Here is a 22,182-nt window from a genome sequence, read left to right as displayed (position 1 = left end):
TTTGAAAACAAATGACCTCAGCTTAGTGCCTTTGTTAGACTCACATTACCTCTGGTACCACTTATATTAGTGGTAGGAGGCCATTCAGCTGTGAAACAAGCTGGAAGACCCCTCATGTGCTCAGATAACCACCCATTTACTTGCTACCTTAGTTTTTGCAGCTTCCATGAACTTCCTCAGCCTCAGGCCTATCATGTCAACAAGTTTTTATGGGGGAAATTCTGAGAGCTCCATAGGGAATGACACAGCACAAGCAACTCTGATTTCAGAGGATGCATGTGAATTGTACTGGTACAGTTCCTGGCTTTAAAATGTGTTTTGAGTTGATCTAATACATATCAAGTGCAGATCTAGTAGAATCCTTTCCAGACACAGTGCAAATAAGTTTCTTTTGGACATAATGCAATTTTCTTTGGTTATGTAGTTGAACAGAAGTTAAAAACCCTTGGACAGAAAGTAGATGTTGCTGTTTCTGTTTAAGTTGGCAACTCCTGCTTTGAACTTTGACACAGAGAGGCACATTAAGGTTCATTAAATGATTTAAAATACTTGGTGGTGATTAAAAACACCCAACAAACTGCACCCAACCATACTCTGGAATAGAGTAGAATATAGGAAGGATAAAACCTCTATAATAGGGAATTAAAAACATGACTAGAACTTTGAAATACTTCCTCTATGCAATTACCTGAGGAATGTATCCTTGTAGGAAATGCATCCCTGTCCCAAAAACCTGCCCATCTTACCAAACCTGTGGCTGAGGAACATACCTGAGCCTGCTGATGCTCTGCCTGCCCAAGCCTGGTTACTGTAATCGATAACAGTGCAGGAACGGCGGCGCTGGGAACGTGGCTGGAAGGACAGGGAAAAATTTAAACACCAACATTATAATGCAGCTGCAAACTACTGAAACTCATGTATTTGCTAATTAGCAAGATGCTGTAAAGACCTTTAAGTTTAAGGAGGGTTACAACAACTTCAGGAGTAGAAAATAAATTTTTTTTAGAATAATCACTGGGCCAGTTAAAGAGATTCTGTTTCAAAACAGGTTTGAGAAAGTGTATACTCCTGTAACTGCTGAGTCAAGGATGCTGAATTACACCCAGAAACCAACCAAGCTGTTGCTGAAATTGTAGCTTTTAAAGCTTAGATAAAAACAATGTGTTGGACAGGACAAGGCATCAGTGGAGTAGGTGTTTATAAAAACATAATATATAAATATTTAGTACTGAAACAGGCTGCATGTTGATTGATGTTAATTCACAAAGCACCCTATGCAGTAATTAAGAATGATCTGGTATAATTTGCCATGCTTTACCAAGGATGTGTTAGGCCTGGAGAAGGGATCAGGTGGGAGCAGCTTACCAAGGATGTGCTGGTTGTGTTGGGCCTGGAGAAGGGATCAGGTGGGAGCAGCTTACCAAGGATGTGCTGGTTGTGTTGGGCCTCGAGAAGGGATCAGGTAGGAAGAGCTTACCAAGGATGTGCTGGTTGTGTTGGGCCTGGAGAAGGGATCAGGTGGGAACAGCTGCTCCTGGGGCTGCTGGTGAGAATCTTCTTGTGTTGTCACGCTGTGAGCACGACTTGAGTTCCCGTGAGGTTTCTACAAGGAAGAGTGACAGAGTTATGGCTTTTTCTTGTTACAGCACTACAATGGCAATCCTTAGTCTGGGAATTAAAGCTGATTTTCCACATGAATCATTTTGCACCTAGTTATGAGGAGGCAGACATTCTGGCATGAATGAGAATTAAGCATGCAGCTGTGGGTGATGCTGCTCTAATTGTCATGACCAGCTGGACCATGAAGCAGCAACATTGAATAAAAGACTTGTACTTCACACTATCAATACTATATTCTGTTTTATGACAATCTGCAAGTATGTGGTTTCTGCATAACACAGTTACATAAAAAGCCCAGAGCTCCATCTCTTCTAAAAAGTTGGGGAAAAAAAGGAAAAAAAAAACTGTATCAGTCTCAGTTTTTAGTAGTTTGTTTGGGGGTTTTTTGTTTGTTTGGGTGTTTTCTTGTTTTTGTTTTTTGTTATGTTTATTGGGTTTGGGGGGAATCTTTTGCCTTTTTTTTGAGAATGGGATACTGCTCCTCTTTAGCTAGGACTGCAACAAAGATAAATAATGAAATAATAAATTCACTTTGTTTAAATTTTGGTAATTCTGTCTCTGGTTCAGTCCTATTGCTAATATAGAGTCAAAACTATGTATTAGTCAAAACTGCTGGGACATTTTCTGTGCACCTATTTGACTTGCTGTCAAATAGGTAACAAGTAAAGGTTGTACCTGACAAAGTAACAAATAAACTGAGACTTTGGGGCTTGGTGCTTTGACCAGCAGTGGTGACCCCTTCAGAATATTCAGTAGAGAAGGGAATTGCTGTGCCTGTTACCGTTTGCCTCTGGGATCCCGAGGTGCCCCCACGTTCTGCCACGCTGGAGGTGGCGATGGGGGGCAGGGGGGGATTCCTGTTCAGCAGCAGTGGGGAGGGTGAGCTCAGCTGCTCCTGTGCAGTCAGCCTGAAAGGCACCAGTAAGAACAGGAAAAAAACACAGTTTATATGTTTGGCACAAGGAAAGGTATAATATTGTCAGTTTGTTTGGCCTTCTGGAGTGACTGTTCTGTAAGAACACCTTAGAAATGCTTCATAATCTGCATTTTAAAAAAGGCTTTCCTAGTGCTGTCTACATACAACTAAAAATACATGGTAATAAAGGGGGAGGTGTTAGTATTTGTTAGAATGACTGAAGCCTGAGGAAAGGGAACAGAAGCATAAAATACTGGAAGCAGAAATATCAGTTGTGAAGGGACAAGGAGTAAGTTTCTAAACAGTATGTGACAAGAAGATAACAGGCTGGCTGAGTTTATAGGTAAACTGCAGAACTAAAAGGAAACTACATCCATTTACAACACAAGGAATACAGAAGTGTATCAAATCCTGCATTGTCTCCTGATACCCTGTGGTCCCTGTCAGTGGTGCAAAATAAAAATATTTTAGATGTAATTGAGGGTTCACCGAGTTCATTAAGAGCCCTTTGGTCAGTCAGATAACCTATTTTAACATCCTTATAAAGCCCAGTCTGGGCTAGGATAGCAACATGCAGTTTGACCTCCAAGAACTGTGGACTTCTAAATTCCAAGAGGTTTGTGTCGGCTTTGCTTGCACTGGGCAGGCTGAGGTGCAGAACTACCTATCTATGTATGTGACTCACTGAATCTCAGCACAGTGACCATCAGCTTTAGCAGCTCAGCTTTCTCAGGGGGGCTGTGCTTTAATGGGCCCATCATTTCTTTAATCAAAGGCTCTTCCTGCCCATCTGCATGTCTCTCATGCACATCTCATGCTTGGGCTGTCAGAACCCGCGGGTCGGGCACGTACAGGCGCGTGGCGCGGCCGGCGTTGTCCCCGGAGCGCGGCGTGCCGGAGCGGGGCTGGCTGACACAGAGGGGCTCCAGGGTCCGGGGGGGGTTCCTCCTCCTCGTGGAGCGGGACAGGGAGGATGTGCTGAGCTCCAGAGCACGGCCTGGCCACGTTCTGGTGGAGAGCATGGAGCTGGAACCAGGCCGTTTGTCCTCCAGGTCCCTGGCAGGAGACAGGACCGAAAGAGAGGTGGTTATGATGCCGTTACCAAAGTACCAGCATGAGGCAATGATCATAAAATACATGGACAGGAATGGTGTGTTTTCATTTGTAACAGAACTAAAATGTTTTACACAGGACAAACAAACTCACAGACAATCAGGAAAACAACTGAGAATGGCTTTCTCCATTTATCTCACAAAGTTTTGGGCTGAATCCTTCTCACTGTGAGAGGGCTCTACTTTATTTACTCTTAACTCTTACAGTGTTTTCTCCACCACAGGCAGGTTCCTTTGGTGTAACTGGATTCCCTGGATCACCATCAAGCCATTCAAATTACGCTGGGAGCCACTGCTTGACCCTTGAGAGAGACTGACCTGAAATTTTAAAAAATAAGTAAGTAAATTGCTGCTTGGCAGAGATATACACATATATTTACAAGTTATGGATATAACTTTGGAGAAAAGTCACTAATTTCTTCCATGACACCCAGATACAGACTCAGTGATGTTACTTCCCCATCTAAGACAGACAGGAGTCCAATTTTTGCTTAGAAAATGTATCCTAGCACTTCATATTCTCCAACTGAGCAGCTCATTTGCATGACAGGATCTTCCACCAATGACCATAATCTGAAACTTTCCAAAACTTAATTTTGAGTGTACGTTCACATTTTATGTCAGGAATGGAGACTGATCTGGAAAACCATCAGATTCCACCCACCATAACAACAGGAAATAGAACATAGCAGACTTTAATCCCTCTAGGATACATACTTGAGGTGTCTTTCTCCTCTTTTTGCTTTTGCGGCCACCTCTGGGTTTTGGGCACTACACACACAGTAAGGGACATGAGGAACAGGCAGGGGTGGAAACAAAGGAGAGAGAAATAAGGACAGAGTTGAATTAAAATGGAATAAACAGGTTACACTTGTGCTCATCACTCCAGGAGCAGATCATCTGAAGCAGATTATGCAGTTAAATTCAATGTCTGAGGAAAAAAGCTGGTTTAGAACTGAGATTTGTGTCCTGTTGCCTGATGAATTAACTAAAGACGTTTGTGAGAACAGGAGCCCACACACACCATCCTCCATCTCACCACTAAGGTCAAATATTAAAGTGTACAGAAAGAACTACATCCTTCATCAACATGGCTGTCCTATACATATATAAAATATCAAGTTTTAAAGAGAAAAGTAGGAATTAAAACTTGCCACTGAGTAATAACAGGACTTAAGTGTTAGAAAGGACAGCCAGCATCCACACAAAGTGCAAACTCATTGTGTACCTAAACATAACACAGGGACTGACGTGCTCCAGTGTGTTTGCTGAGGTAACAGTGCATTGATCCATCCCTGCACAAACCAGCTGGCTAAAAATACTTACCACAGTGGAGGTCACCGAGGGCATCTTCGTGTGTGGCACATGGGGTAACAAGGCTGGCAGAGCATGGGGCATCAAAGGGCTTCTGGCATCTGCTCTCAGTGTTTCTACTGTCATGATATTTTTCTCATCATCTGTGCAAAGCAACAGAGAATTCCTGTCAATACAGGCTGTTGGCATTGCTAGTCGTGGATAGTGCTATGAATCCAAATGCTCAGAGAATCCTCTTGGATGGTGAGTTCTGCTAAATCTTTTGAAGGCATGTCTCACACTGTTAACAAAATTACCTTTTTATTCCCACTGAAGAGATCACCCCAAATACATCTCTCTCCTTGCCAAGTCACCTGACTGAAATCCCCTTTAGCTGTGCTCCTTACCAGAGGCTGACCCTTCCCAGTGCCTGCAGATCAGCTCCTCCATGCAGCCCAGGACCTCACTCCACACATCATCAAACACAAAGGTGAGCACGGAATCCTTCGTGCAGGAATATGGAGACACAGGAGGAAAGCCCAGTTTCTGCCTGCCAGAGCTCAGGCCCATTCTCCTCTCCTGCAGCTCCTCCTCCCTGTAAAAATGTAAGCATTCCCTGTGCCACAAACACATTTTCTTTCTTTCAGTCCTTCCAGCAACCTGAGTTAGAAATAACTGAGACAATCACCTTATTGCTGCACACCCTGTACAGAACAACTATAAATGATACTTCACAAATAATAAACAATTTACCAACGAGATCAAAGTCCCATTTAAAAATAAATATTAATAGTTACAGTGATATTCCTTCATCACATTGTTAGGCTCCCTATTTAATGTCACTACAGAATCCTGAAGACAAGAGATGATATTTGCTACAGCAATGTCTCTGGCCTGGTCAAAGCAAGACATGCAACAATAATTTAATGGTCCATGCAGTTAAGTGGCTTTAATTATTAAAACCAGTTAAGTAGTTAGGAAGTGACAGTACCCTCCAGGTCCTTACCCAGGCCATATGTTCATATTGTTGGGCTGAATAAAGTAAAGGGGCAAAAGGATAAAGATAATGGTAGTGGTTTCTTGGCAAGCATCAAATCCACTCTAGTTCTTAAATTAGCACTGAAAAATCTATAAAGGTACAATTCCACCCAAAATGTCAGGACAAAACCAAAGCAGCACACTGCTAGTGCATAACAACCAACAATGAACTGAGCTTAGAATAAAGAATGAATGGTGTTTAAACAAGTTCCATTACATGTGCAGGCTCTTAGTTATGATGGAATGAACTATTCAAACCAGGCACAAGAATGGATGGGATGAAAGATGACCAAAAAATGCAGAAAAACCAATAAATTGCCCTAAGAAATGGGTTGGGAGAATTCCCAGTGCCCTGGCAACTTCAGGCCTTTGAGAGTTCTCTAGAGAAAAGATATTTAAAAAGTACAAATTCCTCAAATACAGCAGGAACCCCAGGACACTGGTACTATTTGCTGTCTTAATATTCAATACCTACACATCTCTGTGGTCAAATGCCAAATACTCCTCCACTGTGCCCTCGGAGAGAATCACTTCCTCTTCCCCTTCATCACTCTCTGAGGAACACGAGGTCAGAGACTGGGAAGGATCAGCCTTTTTGTGGACAGGAGTAACAGAGAGAGGGACCTTCTTGCCAAACACACTAAATCTGAACAGGGGACAGTTTTCAGAAAGCAGAAATGAAAGTAAGTTGTTATTCCACTTCAAATATCTGAGAGACAGCATGGTAGTTCAGGCCAAGGGAGACAATTATGTATTCATTACAGTAAGAACTTGGGCTTTGGATATTTTTTAATTCTTGCTAGGGAACTTGAAACTTCAGGAAAAAAATCAGCAAGCATTCTAAAACATTAAATAATAACAGTACTAATGTAGTGATTTGTGTTTTGGAAGCTCTATACAAATTTAACAGATATATATGATTATATATATGATATGATTAACAATAAAACCAGCTACAATACATACACATCCTTAACTCAGCAGCAGCAAAGATACTTCTGTTTACTGACCAGCTCACTGTAGTCAGCAACAAGCACAGCTACACAGTCTTTCTATTCTGAAGGTACTATTTTCAGGCAAAAAGGAAAATAAAGTGTGCTGTGTACAAAACTCAGCCTGGCAGGAAGGAGTCAGGCTGCACATTTTAAGAAGGAGAGAACAAAACTTGTTCCCGTTGCCTTGTTCACTGCAGGGAACAAAATTACCTTCCCACCTTGGCACAGCCTGGGCTCTCCACAGGTACTTACCCCTCAGAATCCTGTTCTCGAGGTGAACTTACATCTGAGGGAGCCAAACTGCCCGAGGGGGAGCTGGAGTACCATCCATACCCTTCATCCGTGGGGAGCACCAGCTGCTTCCCCACAACCCTGTGAACACACCAGGAAATGCTGGAAGTGGATTGCTGAAGTGTGTAAGAACAGCAGCAAATCCCAGGTGCTTCTGGGAAGCTGTGCAGTTTTCCTGGTGAGTGTTTCAGTGCTTTCAGTTGCTTTCCCCACTACAGGTTGCTTTGAGCCACGTAAATACATCAAGAAAGTTTTGCTTGGCTTTTTAATGTTCTGCTAATTGTAAGAATTATGAATATGGTCAAAACTGTTCAAGTGCATGTAATGAAGACTTAAAACACAAGTTTTCAGACAGCCATAAGGACTGCTGAACTAGGGAAGGAGGATTTTACAGGGTTTTAAGCTTAGAGCTCTACCATAATGATGCCAAAGGGGGTTTTGTTCTGATTTTCACATTTTGTAGATTTTAGGAACACAGTAATTGTAGATTTTTAGAGGGTTAATATTTCTAACAGGTTAAGTTTAATGCCTTTCTATCACTACCCCTGTCCCAGAACAGGGAGCTCAAATTCCTTTAGTTAATTAATCTTGTTTAGACTCCTTTCCAAGGTAAAGAGCTGAAGGATATCAGAAGGGCCACAGAATGAAACATAAACCCTACAGAATGAAACATAAACACAGGTCAGAGTGACCCAAAAGCCAGAACTGGATGAACTCCAAGAGACCTTTGTGTGCCTGAGGAAGAAGAGCTGATGAAGACAGAGGGTCTTGACGACCCCAGACCCAATTCCAGGGGTTGGACCAGGGGTGGGACTGGGGCTGGACTGAGAAATGTGTAAAGCAATGATTGGAGGGATCTTATTATAAAAGCCATGGAAACAAGAACTGAGACACACATGCCTGTCATCCTGTATTCCTGTGGGCTGTAGGCCTGGGATATTAAAGGACCTTTACTTTTTATCTTACCCTACACTAACGTGGCTCGAAGTCCTGTTTTTGGGGAGAAGGGTCATTCACAGCATCAATAAGAAAATCTGTTATGCTTAGCACAGCAAAATTCTGTTTTCTAAGAGAATTAAGGCCAAGTCACTTGCAAATAGCCACAAACCCCTGTGAAGGAACCAAACCTGAGGTAACAGACTGTCTATTATTACTGACCAGAGTGATCTTTTTATCTCTATCTACATAACTGCATAAACCCACCCTGCTACTAATGTTTTAAAAGCCATCCCCACCCTTTTTGTGAGGGTGTTGGCATCACTGTGTCCCTAAAATACCTGAGGTGAGGAAAGCTGGATGCCCACTGCTGGCATTCCTCCCGCAGTCCCTCCACATGCACATCTTCCTTCTGCTCATACAGAAGCTCATCAATTTGTCTGAACATCTGCTGAACTTGTTGTGTGGCAGCTTTATCAAACTCCTGGAAAGGGAAGTTACTCTTGTGAACAATATTTGTTGCAGGGGGGGTGTGTTTAATTGATTTGTTTTAATATAAATGAAAATTTGGTCAAAGCTGAACAGGACTGCATAGAAAAATTTTAACTTTAAATAATTTCCTCCCAGGGATGTTGTTAAGACTGGTGGTGACCACAGAAAAAGCCACAGAAAAAGCTTACACTGACACAGACATTTTGAAATATCCCTGTTATTACATTAAGTTACAAAGTATAGGAATTTACATTAAAGAAATCAGAACAGGAAGGATAAAATTCAGTGAAATTTTAATGCAATGGAAAATTTGTGGCTTGCAGTGTCCACAGACAACAGCAGAACAAAAAGCAAAACAAAAAGCAATGGGAAACTGAAAGGGAGGGATGGTCAGGACCTTTGTTACATGTGCTCATGTAGCCAGAAAATGGGGTAAATTTTGAGTCATTTAAATCTAATCATCTCCATTTCACCAACAGCACTCTCAGCTTTGGTAGAGGGAGAATAAAACAACCATTTCTAAAAGAAAATAATGCTGTGGGGGCTTTCCAGTATTTTGAGAAACATACAAGTATGCAGAAGTTTGATAAATTCACACCAAGTGTGTGAAAGTCATCCAGTCATGTTTGGGATTTCACAATAACAGCATTTATAGATACACTTACGCATCAAATTATTTGCATTTCCAAAATTTTAGATGTAAGTGCAGCATAACAATTTAATAATATGAGCCTAATGTGCTTTGAACCAAGAGAAAGATGGAAAGAGGTAAAAAAGATGTTCTTCCTGTAATCACTGTTGTGATTCATTGACAGATCCAATCCTCATTTTTATCCTGAGATGCCCTTGCAATGGTATTTTGGATGTTTTCCTCCTCACTGTGGTAGCTCTGGCCTGGATAATGTTCTACTCACATCATATCCCCAAGAGAAGACCGAGCTGTCTTCAGTGGAGGTGTCAGCACAGCTCTGACTGGCAGTCCCTGCATTCCCATGACCAGCCGATTCCTTTGGGATTTCTGACTCCCTGAAACCCACACATGGAGCCAAAAATAAACAATGACAAACCAAGTGTGTCAGTAAACAAAGCCTGGCTGTACCAGAGCAGGTCTGTGTCACCACAATACCTGGAGATGTGGCCGTGGTTTTCTGCCCTGGGGGTGGCTGAGCACCCCTGGGCAAGTGGCTCTGGCAGTGGGTGATGCCTCAGGGCATGTTTTGGGAGTCCTTGTCTGAAAAAAAGCAGCAGAACTTGCCATTACTTGTTGTAAATTTCCTCTCAAATTTCCCTTAAATTTTATTCATTTTTTTCCCAATTATACCCCATTTTTCCTCGTTTTCTCCCCAATTTATTCCAATTTTATGCCAATTTTTTCCATTTTATCCCAAATTTCTCTCCCAAAATTCCTTCAATTTTCCCCAATTCTTTCCTCATATTTTCCAATTTTTTTCATTTTTCTCAAATTTTTCTTTAATTTATTCCAATTTTTGCCAAGTTTTCCCTCAATTTTTTCTAATTTCTTCCCAAATTTTCCTGAATTTTATTTCTCTCCAATTTTTCAATGAATAAACAAGAATTTACAACAAGAATAAACGTTTACAGAGTTCCCAAGAAGTTTTGCAGGAATTTCTTTACTGCTTCTCAAGGAATGTGCACACATAGAAGGGGAATTTTCATTATTAAGGCTTTAGGTTTAAGGCATCAAAATTAACTCCAGGATAAACACAGAGCTAAAGGTCTTTGCTTAGAAATCAATGTCTCCCTTTAAACTTAAAATGTTGTGCATTGGGCTGCAGTTTACTCAAAGAACAGACAATGTTATTTTAACCCTGAAGGCAAATTAAACAGAACAAGAGTGACCACCAAACTTCAGGACCAGAGAAAATGGCCTCAAGTTGCACCAGGGGAGGTTCAGGTTGGATATTAGGGAAAATTTCTTCATGGAAAGGGTGGTCAGGCATTGGAACAGGCCTTGGTGGAGCCACCATCCCTGGAAGTGGCACTTGGGAACATGGTTTAGTGATGGGCACGGTGGTGCTGGTTGTTGGGCTCCCTCTCAAAGGGCTTTTCCAACCTTAATGATTCTGTGATTCTAAGAAACTGTGCACTGGCAAGCTGGGAGGAGTAATTTTTCCTAGTTTTTTGTTTTGCCAGGGAAAGAAGGACAAGAAAAGTGGCAGTAGCTGGAGACAACAAGAGGAGTACCAATGCAGGACACAAGCCCTGTCCCAAGCAGCAGCTGAATGATGAGGCTTAAATAAAGAACTGCTCCCTCCTGTCATTTCTCTGCTGGCCAGAAACAGCAGAATTAACCATAAAAAAGGTTGTAGCAAAGTACTGACTTCCAAAATGGATGTGTTTGTTCCATACTAATTGAACACATTTGTTACATACAAATACATTAAAAAAAAAGGTCAACACATCAGCTGGGTCAGAACTGACCCAAAATTATTGTTAGCAAAGGTTTACAATTAAACTATCATAATCATAGAATGATAGAATAATATAGTTCTATAGGCTAGAAGTATAGTTATAGCAATATATTTCAGTATATTTAAGCTATATATATATATTATATATATGTATTTATACACTTACATATAAGTATGTACATATGTTATAGTTTTATATATACATATACAGTAATACACACACACATAAGTATGTACACACATATTTAAGTGTGTATATACACTTTCATATCTACATACACACTTTTATAGACACACACACACATATATAAGCAGGGAGTTACTGGTCTTTGCTTCCAAATCCCTTCCTTTACACTTAAAATGTTATGAATTGGGCTGCACCTCCCTAATAGCAGAGACGGTGTCACTAACCCTGGGGGCAAATTAAACTAAATTACATGAACTAGAAGAGGAGTAACCAACCAAGCCGGGCCCTGCACCGCGCCTGGGCCGGGGGAACAGCGAGCCCAGGGAATGACCCGCACCGGGGCCCGGGGACAGCGGGAGCGGGGCTGGGATAAGGATCAGGGCTGGGATGGGGATCGGGGCCAGAATGGGGAGCAGGGCTGGGCTGGGGAGCAGGGCTGGGCTGGGGAGCACGGCTGGGCTGGGGAGCACGGCTGGGCTGGGGAGCGGGGCTGGGCTGGGGAGCACGGCTGGGATGGGGAGCACGGCTGGGATGGGGAGCGGGGCTGGGATGGGGAGCGGGGCTGGGCTGGGGAGCACGGCTGGGCTGGGGAGCACGGCTGGGATGGGGAGCGGGGCTGGGATGGGGAGCGGGGCTGGGATGGGGAGCACGGCTGGGATGGGGAGCACGGCTGGGATGGGGAGCGGGGCTGGGATGGGGAGCGGGGCTGGGATGGGGAGCGGGGCTGGGATGGGGAGCACGGCTGGGATGGGGAGCACGGCTGGGATGGGGAGCGGGGCTGGGATGGGGAGCGGGGCTGGGATGGGGAGCGGGGCTGGGATGGAGATCGGGGCTGGGGTGGGCTGGGGAGCAGGGCTGGGTTGGGGGAGCGGAGCTGGGATCAGGAGGGGGGCTGGGACCAGGAGCAGGGTTGGGATCGGGAGCAGGCCTGGGATAGGATGGGGAGCAGGGCCGGGCCAGGGGACAGCGGGCGGCAAAGCTGGGATCAGGAGCGGGTCTGGGATCGGGAGCAAGGCCGGGATCGGGAGTAGGGCCGGGATAGGGAGCAGGGATGGGATGGGATGAGATGGGGAGCGGGGCCGGGGGACAGCGGGCGGCAGGGCTGGGAGCGGGTCTGGGATGAGACCAGGAGCAGGGCCTGGACCGGGAGCGGGCCCGGGGCGCCACTCACGCCTGTACGGGTTTGCGCGCGTATCGCGATATCATCCTCAGCGCCGCCGCGCCGCCGCCATCGCGCCGCTCGGGCCGGGGGCGGAGCGCGCCCCGCCGCGATGGAGCGGCCCGGCCGGGCAGCGCTGCCCGAGGACACCGAGCGGTACCGCCTGTCCGAGGGGCCCGGCCGGGCAGCCCTGCCCGAGGACACCGTGCGGTACCGCCTGTTCGCCGCCAACGCCGCCGGGCCCGGCCGGGACGCGCTGCTCCGGCGCTGCGCTGAGGCCGCCCTGGTGCGGCTCGCCCCCAGCCTCGCCAAATATGTGTGGCACCGGCAGCCATTCCGCCTGCGCTGCCTGCCCGCCAGCCGTGAGTGAGAGAGGGGACGGGGGGTGAGGGGTGTGGAGCGTGAGGGGGGATGTGGGGTGAGTGAGCGGACATGGGGTGTGAGGGGACATGGGAGGGGGGGTGAGGGGACATGGGGGGGTGTGAGGGGACATGGGGTGTGTGAGGGGACATGGGGGGGTGTGAGGGGACATGGGGGGGTGTGAGGGGACATGGGGGGGTGTGAGGGGACATGGGGTGTGTGAGGGGACATGGGGGGGTGAAGGGACATGAAGCGTGAGGGGGAAATAGGGGGTGTGAGGGGAGACACGGAGTGTGAGGGGAACATGGTTTGTGAGGGGGGACATGGGGGTGTGAGGGGGCATGGGGGGTGTGAGGGGACGTGGGGGATGAGGGTACATGGGGTGTGAGGGGACATGAGGCGTGAGGGGGAGACATGGGGTGTGAAGGGATATGGGGGGTGAGGGGGCATGGGGGGCATGAGTGGGACATGGGGGTGGTGAGGGGACATGGGGCGTGAGGGGACATGGGGGGTCAGGGGACATGGGGGGTCAGGGGACATGGGGTATGTGAGGGGACATGGTGTGTGAGGGGAGACATGGTGTGTGGAGGGAGACATGGGGTGTGAGGGGGCACATGGGGTGTGAGGGAGGGTCCTGGCAGGTTCACAGTGTCCTAGAAGGGGTCAGGTTGGAAGGGACCACAGTGGATCGTCTGTTGCAACCTCGCTGCTCCAGCAGGGCCATCCCAGAGCACATGGCACAGGAGTGTGTCCAGACAGCTCTGTAATCTCTCCAGTGAGGGACATTCCACAGGCTCTCTGGGCAGCCTGTTCCTGGGCATGGTGTTGCTGAGCTGCCTCTCCTGCCTCTGCCCCCCGTGCAGGTGACACCCCGGCACACATTGGTGGCACCACACTGTTTGGGGACAACGTGGAGGACGAGTGGTTCATCGTCTACCTGGTCCGGGAGATCACCAGGGACTTCCCAGGGCTGGCAGCCAGGTAAGACAGGTCCTGCTGAGGTGCCCAATCTCGTTCAGGAGGGGTGTGAAGGGGCAGGGCCTTTGTTTTGAAGGTCCTGTCTTAATATTCCTCATTCTTTGAGGTGCCTCCCCATCCCTGGAAGTGTTCAAGGCCAGGTTGGACGGGGGCTCTGAGTAACCTGGTCTAGTGGAAGGTGTCCCTGCCCATGGCAGGACACCAGATGATCTTTACCATTCCAGGTGATCTTTAAGGTCCCTTCCAACCTAAGCAACGTATCATTCTATGAGTATTTAAAAAAACCCTGCAGATGTGGGTTTAGAAGGACGTTATTGTGCTCTGCAAGGCTTTCCCTTTTAAGAAACCAATTTCTCCTTGGCCAGGATTGATGACAACGATGGAGAGTTTCTCTTGATAGAAGCAGCTGATTTTCTCCCAAAGTGGCTGAATCCTGAGAACAGTGAAAACAGAGTGAGTAAAACTTACATATGTTTGGCAAGTGGCTCATGGTGGAAACTTCTCTTGCAGCTCTAGCCAAGTGCCTCTGAAAATCCAGAGTGGTGTCTGTCCCTTACTAGTGAAAGAAGTTCTGGTCAGGGCTCAAGACTTGTTTTAATTAACAGCATGGGGGTTTTTGTAGCACAATCTGTTTCCATTCTGGTTTTAATGAGCTGCTTTGTGCTTGCTGTGGTTGTTGAATGAGAGGCTCAGTGACTGGGAACCCCTGACACTTGATTTGGATCCCTGTGCTCTGGCAGAATGTTGTGTAGAGTGAGTGTGTCCTGAGCAAGGAATGCTCAAGGCTGGAGTGCTGCTGACTCCACAAGGAGACAGACTGGGATAGGGATGGTTCCTCGTGGCTGTGACACTAAGTTTCTTGGCAATGGATTTTAATGGAAATAATTCACTTTTTCATTAACATTAAATTGTTTAATTGTTTTTCTTCTACTCAAGATTCTTAAAAGGGATGGAACACAACACAAAAATTAATTGCAAACCTGTATGTGTACTATCAGGGCCACATTTTCCTTTCATTTGAGGGAACAGGCAGAGTGATGGAGGAGTTGATAATGTTACATTTGGTGCTCTTCTTATGATCAGGAACCAGCAGAGGTCACATTAGCACCTGAAATAATGCTTTTCAATCTCTGTCTTCAGCAATTAGGTTATGCTGATTCTCCTGAAGCAAACCTATAGTTGAAGAGAAAGTCTTGGTATTGCTGTTATTAAGGAAACAAGATATTTGACTGAACTTACTGCAGTTAAACTAGGAGGGTTTATTTACTGTTTCGATCATGGTTGGTGACATCTTGAATTCCATTTTTTTAAAAATTTTGCTCCTCCCTGTATTATTTCTCTGTACTTCAGAATTCCCTGTGTTTAACAAACGTTTGTGTATATGAAATTAAGTTTCCCATAGCTCAGTGTGTGGCTGTTCCTACCCTGCCTGATGGGAATGTCACCCTCTGCCAGGTGTTCTTTTACAAAGGAGAGCTGCACATCATTCCGCCGTCAGAGACTCCGGAGCAGGAATGTGACCCGTCTGCTCCCTGTCCCACCATCCCGGAGGCCCTGGCACTGTTATCCACCCGCTCCCAGGAGTTCCTGGCTGCAGAGCCCATCAGAGCTGCACTGAATAAACGCATCCATGGGTATGTGGGTGTTACAGGAACTTTGGATTCTGGGCTGTCGGGGGTTTAAACATTTCCCTGACAGATGTGGTAGAGTTGCTTCCCTTTCAGAAAGCACCACCTAGAGGTTTTTCTGTGGCATCCTTGGGAAGAGGTGTTGGGGTTACCCTTATCCCGAGTAAGGGGGCAGCGTGAATGACGGTCAGAAGAGCTCAGGCACAGCAGGCAACAGAAGGCTTGATTCAGAAGGCTTACAAGAGTTTATTCAAGACTGTTTCCTCATAGATCATAGTAGTTTGTAGTAGTTAGTAGTTCTGTTCTCAGTAACATCCACACCTTTTATATCCTCTCACATCCAACATGTCATGACATTATTGGCTGGCCCATTCCCCTCACATACACAGAAGCATCTCATTGGTCACAGGACCCCACACACTACAGGTAGCTCTGTTCTCTTTAAGAGAGAACTCTAAACTGCTTTCCTTAAGGGATGCATTTACAGTCACCCCTACAAGAGGGGGATCAGTGTCCTGCAGACTGTGACTTGGGGGCTCTGAAACTGGTTCACTGCTGTGAGTCCACACTTGGCAAAGATTATTCTTCCTTCCCATCCTTCTTGTACTGAAAAATCTCAAAGTTCTGTGAGTCTTTAGGACCCCTTTGCAGGAAGAGAAAGGGTATTTTAACTAAAATGTAGAACCAGCACGTTTTTCAGAGCCTCAGCTTGTCAGTACATTATTATTTTACAAGGATTTGACAGTGTGAGCCAGATGACTTCCACACTCAGTGTGGTGAAGGATACTGTATAGCTGGATATGTCAGTTAAGGTCACAGTGATTCACCTTAACCAATGTGGGGATTAAATTTTATTAGCCCTGGATATTTATGTATTACAGAAACAGCCATTCCAGGCATTAGTTTAGCTGAGTTTTAACTTCAGAATAACATCGGTTAATATTACAGTGAAAATGGGACTAACAGTAAAAAAGTATGGCTTTGGCTCTCAGTGCACTTACTGCTCGTGTTCTGTTGTGTGCCAAAGGTATCCCGAGAAAATCCAGGCGTCCCTGCACCGCGCCCGCTGCTTTGTGCCGGCCGGCATCGCGGCCGTGCTGCGGCACCGCCCCTCCCTGGTGGCCGCCGCCGTCCAGGCCTTCTACCTGCGAGACCCGGCGGATTTACGAGCCTGTCGCCGCCCCTTCCACACCTTCCCTGCAGAGCAGCGGGTGATGACTGTGGTCAGTGATCTTCTAAAGCACTTATCAACGACCTGGGACTGACGGGTTCTGTGGGCAGTGCTGTAAATGTGTGGATTTAAGTTGACGTGGCTGCACTTTCAAAGATAAATGTTTCTGAAATCAGAGGTTGTGCTAATAGTTCCTCTGCTGAAATGCTTCCTGAATAAATTGATACCCTTCTGTGATCAGAGCAGTTTGGCAGCACTGCCACCCAACAGGAGGAGTTGCTGTTAACTACCCCCAGCTGTTCATGCTTTTCACCTTCTCAGCGGTGCTCACACACTTTATGAAGTGTTTCATGAGCATTGTCCAACCACTATTGTATCTGATACATTTTGTTACAGAAGCTTTGGAGTCAAATTTTAGATTTCTAGACTGTCTGAAATCTCAGCTTTGGTTTCATTAACAGAAGAGAGCCCTTGCATTTTTTAAAATACACCTTATTGGTCTGAATACTGAGGATTTTTTCTAATGTAGTTAGACTGATTGAAGTTTGAGTTTATTTAGAGATGTCAACTTGGAATATATTTTGTAAGATCTGAAATCAGTGCATCTTAGAGAAACATATCTAAGATGCATTTTGGATGCAGTCTTGGGTATTGGCTGTAATAGGTGTGCCTTAAACCCCAATTTGGATGAGCCTGGTGGAAAGCTGGTGCCTGTACACAACAGTCAGGCTGCAGTGGGTGGTTTGCTTTTGCTCTGGCTGTTTCAGGTTACCTTCACACGGTGTTTGTATGCACAGCTGGTGCAGCAGAAGTTTGTTCCAGACAGACGCAGTGGGTACACACTGCCCATCCCATCTCACCCTCAGTACAAAGCCTACGAACTGGGCATGAAACTGGTAATGATTTTTTATGCATTTTGTACTTAGTTTGCCTGTTTATGTGTGTCCAGAAAATGACTCTTTGCTTGTAAGTTGCCTGCTTGTCCAGAAACAAGGACAAGGGGGCACGATGGGCTCAAGCTCTGCCAGGGGAAATTGAAGTTGGAGATCAGAAAAAAATTCTTTGCAGAGAGAGTGCTCAGGCATTGGAATGGGCTGCCCAGAGAGGGGGTGGATTCCCCATCCCTGGAGGTTTTTCAGCTGAGATTGGCTGTGGCACTGAGTGCCATGATCTGGTAAAGGGACTGGAGTTGGACCAAGGGTTGGACTTGATGATCTCAGAGGTCTTTTCCAACCCAAATGATTCTGTGATTCTATGAAAAATGGGAGCAAAGGTTGCCACACCTTGAGAACCTCTTGTTATTGCATCTCTTATACAGGCTCATGGCTTTGAAATTTTGTGCTCCAAGAGCAGCAAAGTATCTCCTGATTCCAAGAGAAATGTGTTAAGTGGTCCCCTGTGGGAGAGATTCCTCAGGAGCTTGAAGGAAAAGGATTATTTCAAGGTGAAGTTGTGTGTGTGTCTTATAAACATTCCAGGAAAAGTGTTTTAGCTCTTGAATTTGTGTAAGTAGTTCCAGCAGGGCAAGAAATCTAATGCTTCTCTCTATGGAAAATTAATTAATGTCTTCAAAGGAGATACATGCAGTTTTTTCCCCTTTGAAACTGACTTATTTTGGAAATGAAAAAGGTAAAAGTAGGATTTGGGGATGAATTCATATATCTAAAGGAAGGGGAGAAATTCACTGGAATGAAGTAAACCACAATATGGCTGTGTGAAGTCCAACTGATTTCACTGGTTTACATTTCATTTGCATGCCTCTAGAGTTAAATATTCCTAATGATTTATACATAACACCATAAATCCATTTGGGCCCCTATAAGTGTGATTTTGGGGGTATGTTCATGCTTGTGACTTGCTTTGAACAGGGAGAACTGGAAGGGTCTGCTAAGTACTCAGAGCTGTTGCACATGGCAGAAGATTTCTTCCAGCACTCTGTTACCACTCCAGAAAGGTAAGAGCTAATTGAAGCTCATTAATATCATGCAGAGTGCCTACAAGTACTTTAACCTTTTAAAATTCTTGTTACAAAAAACCTGAGCCCTTTTCTCCATTGTACATTTAACAGTGTCCAGTGCTGTGGTGCTCTGACTAGGAGCAGTATCCCTTTAGAATACCCTCTACTAGTAGAAGTTCTTGCTTAAGTAACTATTTATTTTGGTTTTGTAAAGTGCTAATCACTTCCAAGTGGGTTAAGTGGTGACTGAAAAACATTATTTGCTTGGTTGACTATAGAAAGTGTATAAAAGTTTCATTGAAAAGCAGTCCCAGTGAATAATAAATCTGGAATAATCTGTCTCCTTTACTCAAGACAGGCAGCTGGCTGTACATTTCTCCAAAAGATCAAATCCAAGAAAGAAATCATTACAAAATAGCTGAGAGTTTGCCAGATCATAATATCTTGACTGTTAGTTTTTTGAGTTTCCAGTCTGTGCTGTTTGGGATCTGGCAATCTGTATATTTACCAAGGCAAAATAAATACAAAGAAAAGGAAACACAAGAAGTGGGTTTGGAGCCATCAACTACACATTACAACAACTGACTGTGTCTTGTTTTGGCAAATACTCTGTGTAGTACCCTGGTGCTTCCTCCAAATTCACTCACCTTTAGACATGTTTGCACAGAAAGCAAAAATGAAGGATTTGAGTGAAAACCTGAATGCAAAGCATGTGATGCCATCCAATCCATTTCAATAAATTGATTTTTTCCCCCTTCTAGTTCTGCTGAAGCAAATCCAGGTGATGAAATCTTGTCATTGCTACAGACAACATCCATTGATTTGAAGGAATTTGAGAGAGAAGCAGCTTGTCTTCCCCCAGAGGATGGTGAGCAGGACTGGGGGAGAGGTTGGGACTCTTCTATCACATGATTATTTGTAGGGAGAGAGGGAATATTCACAGCTATAAAGGGACAGCCAATCCAACCTTCATTAAGGCTAAACACTGGATTGGCTCTCCCTTCATAGCATGTCTTTCTTCCTTCATTTAGTGGCAGCAGGATTCTCTGGGGCTAGAATATCTCCTAGTTCAAAGCTGCATACAAAGCAGTTATAAAGCAGTGAAATGGAGTGTCAGCTCCCCTCAGCCTCTCACTGCCTCATGCCCTGTGTGACCCAGAGCCAGCACAAAAACTCCACAGTGCAAAAACAAGCTGCAAAGTGCTAGCAGTCTGTCAGCTGTGTGGTTTGGGCCCTGTGGGCTGACAGACTGTGCAGAATAACAGATCTGCCCTGTGTTCTTTCAGATGACAGTTGGCTGGATATTACACCAGATGCTCTGGATCAGCTGCTGAAGGAGGCACGAAACGAGCCCCTTCCTTCCGCAGACGAGGAAGAGCAGAAATACGACTTGGCAGCAGTTGCTGAGAGCATGAAGGCTTTTGTATCCAAAGTCTCCACGCACGAAGGAGCAGAAATGCCATGGTAGTAGCATTTTTGGGTTTGGTGTCTGCTGCAGAATGTTTCACTGTGCTGCAGCCCTGGTTCTGATGCAGAGAATCAGAGTTCAAAAGTGTTGCTTGGCAGAGGCCTGAGACAAGCCCATATGAACAGTGAATATGTAGTTGCTTTTAAACCAACTTGGTGACCACTCTGACACTGGTGCAGGTAAAAATGTTGGAAGTTGAGCTATTTTCTGTCACTCTATTACCTGGTTTGGTTTTATGGTCTTCCAAAATTTGTCATGCCAGGAGCTCCTCCACTCACTCTTTCATTTCTAACCCATACAGGCTTCAAACTTCTGAGCAATTCTGTTCAAATGTCCCAACTTTAACCTAGGCTTTAAAGAAATCACTGTGCCATTATGCCTGTGCTGGGCTTATGCAAGCATAAAAGCTTTATTTATTTAAAAATACTTTTCTATTTCAGGTCATCTGATGAATCCCATGTTACCTTTGACGTAGATTCTTTCACAAAAGCTCTAGACAGAATTTTAGGTGAGATTGTTTCTGTGTTTGAAACAGATCCCTGCTGACTTGTTTGCTGTCTGTACTGACACAAAGTAATACCTAGGGGCAGACTCAGAGGAGCTGGACTCTGATGACCTGGATGAAGAGGAGGAGTTTGGCTTCTCAGATGAGGATGATGAAGACTTTGGTGCTGGAAATCAAAGGCAAGACCAGAAGGTGTCACCTGATGAGCTCATAGGCAGCCTCAAGTCGTATATGAATGAGATGGACCGTGAGCTGGCACAGACCAATGTTGGCAAAAGCTTCACCACCCAGAAGAAAGGGGTGAGTATGGCTTGAGCTCTAGTTTGTGGCACAGAAGTTTTGAGAGCTTTAGCAGGGCAGTGGGAAGATGCTGATCACAAACCTTGCCACGTGCAAGCACAATGTGCTGTGGTTGCACCATAATGCATGTTCTTTTAACAAAAGGGTACCTAAGCTTTAACTTGCACATCTTTGCCAAGACTTTCATTTCCCTGGTTTTAGTAGTAAAACAAGCAGCTACAGCTTAACTTGTGAGTTCCTGTAGTAGTTTACTCCCATAGGAAGCTGAGCCAGGACTCAGCAATGCTTTCTGTCCTTCTCTTGGAACTTAAGTTGTGTAGTGGACAGTGCTGATTTTTAGCTGGAATGAGCATTTGGTGGCTAAATTCCTGTCTGTCAAGGCTGTGGAATGTACTGGATTCTGTTGGCTGCAGAATTGTTTCCTTTTTTCTTCTCCCTCGTGGTTTGTCTTTTCTTTTTTTTTTAATCAGTTTATGCAATTTGATAAAACTTTCTCTTTGTACTTACTGTAGGCAAGTTGTGTTAAAGCAGCTCGATCTGAGAGTGCTGGCCCTGATTCTGGAGCTGAAGACCCTGAGCTGGCACCAGTTGATGTGGACATGAACCTGGTAGCCAACCTGCTTGAGTCCTACAGTGCTCAGGCTGGCCTGGCAGGACCCACCTCCAACATTTTACAGAGCATGGGAGTGTATTTACCTGAAAATACAGACTGTTCTGGCTCCAGCAGTCGAGCAGCTCAGTGAGAGACTTGGCTGGTGGGGAAATGAAGCACAAACAGACCCGCAGTATGTGGAAGGAGAGACAAAAGGTTTTAACTTAGGGCATTCTGTGCATTCTGTGTGACTTTAGAGATGTAAAGTGAACCTACCTGCAGAAACCTTCTGATTGGATTGGATACCACCTTGGATGGGAATCAGACTTCCAGTTTGCAGAAAACTGCAAAATGGTGTCATGACTTGAACGAAACTTCTGTTACAAAATCTGTCTTCACTTTTTCATGCAATGATCCAGTTTGCCAGAGCTGTAAAATGTCCTTTTACCCATTGCTGGGTCGTTTCAGTATCTGGAAAGCAGCTCATGTTCTGAAAATGCTGCTGCCTTCAGGGGCAGATGGGGAAATACCACATTGCAGGAACATCTTACAGACTTGGGAATGCTGGTTAAATGTTCGGCAGACATTTAATCCTTTCCAAAAGCACAATGCTTCATTGTAAGGACTTCTGATCATTACTGTAAGAGTCTGGTCCTTATTAACCAGGAGGATTTGAGGAGTAATTGGATCAAATATGTAAATATTGGCTGGAAGTATTTTTTGACTTTATTTCAATAAAAGCAGAAATACAA

The 22,182-nt window shown here is 45.1% G+C and overlaps 2 protein-coding genes across 4 annotated transcripts in view; one reads left to right on the top strand and one right to left on the bottom strand.

Moving 5' to 3' along the window:
- The window catches only part of FAM149B1 (family with sequence similarity 149 member B1), a 16,720-nt gene extending 3,950 nt beyond the window's left edge, over nt 1–12,770 (bottom strand). Inside the window, exons 1-14 of one of the 3 annotated variants that reach the window (XM_071563633.1) lie at nt 12,484–12,768; nt 9,820–9,924; nt 9,608–9,719; nt 8,543–8,685; nt 7,227–7,346; nt 6,455–6,625; nt 5,349–5,536; nt 4,975–5,105; nt 4,366–4,419; nt 3,854–3,966; nt 3,389–3,592; nt 2,402–2,528; nt 1,478–1,603; nt 771–852 (exon numbers count right to left, since the gene is read on the bottom strand). In XM_071563633.1, coding sequence (XP_071419734.1) covers nt 771–852; nt 1,478–1,603; nt 2,402–2,528; nt 3,389–3,592; nt 3,854–3,966; nt 4,366–4,419; nt 4,975–5,105; nt 5,349–5,536; nt 6,455–6,625; nt 7,227–7,346; nt 8,543–8,685; nt 9,608–9,719; nt 9,820–9,924; nt 12,484–12,518 — 1,711 coding nt within the window. In that variant the 5' untranslated portion in view covers nt 12,519–12,768. Of the gene's footprint in view, nt 1–768; nt 853–1,365; nt 1,604–2,401; nt 2,529–3,388; nt 3,593–3,853; nt 3,967–4,365; nt 4,420–4,974; nt 5,106–5,348; nt 5,537–6,454; nt 6,626–7,226; nt 7,347–8,542; nt 8,686–9,607; nt 9,720–9,819; nt 9,925–12,483 lie in introns of those variants that run through there. The other 2 variants (XR_011698517.1, XM_071563634.1) reach the window with 2 other exon arrangements.
- Nucleotides 12,584–22,182, top strand: ECD (ecdysoneless cell cycle regulator). Its single transcript, XM_071563099.1, has 13 exons — nt 12,584–12,833; nt 13,695–13,812; nt 14,175–14,262; nt 15,265–15,443; nt 16,465–16,660; nt 17,376–17,504; nt 17,927–18,052; nt 18,477–18,562; nt 19,327–19,433; nt 19,852–20,029; nt 20,474–20,541; nt 20,618–20,838; nt 21,351–22,182. Exons 1-13 carry the CDS (start codon nt 12,584–12,586, stop codon nt 21,579–21,581), a joined length of 1,977 nt encoding a protein of 658 aa, XP_071419200.1. The 3' UTR covers nt 21,582–22,182.

The sequence above is a fragment of the Pithys albifrons genome, chromosome 9 (assembly GCF_047495875.1).
Source record: "Pithys albifrons albifrons isolate INPA30051 chromosome 9, PitAlb_v1, whole genome shotgun sequence".
Taxonomy (NCBI): Eukaryota; Metazoa; Chordata; class Aves; order Passeriformes; family Thamnophilidae; genus Pithys; species Pithys albifrons.
Note: the sequence above shows the minus strand (reverse complement) of the source record. Positions and strands in the feature narration are given on the sequence as shown.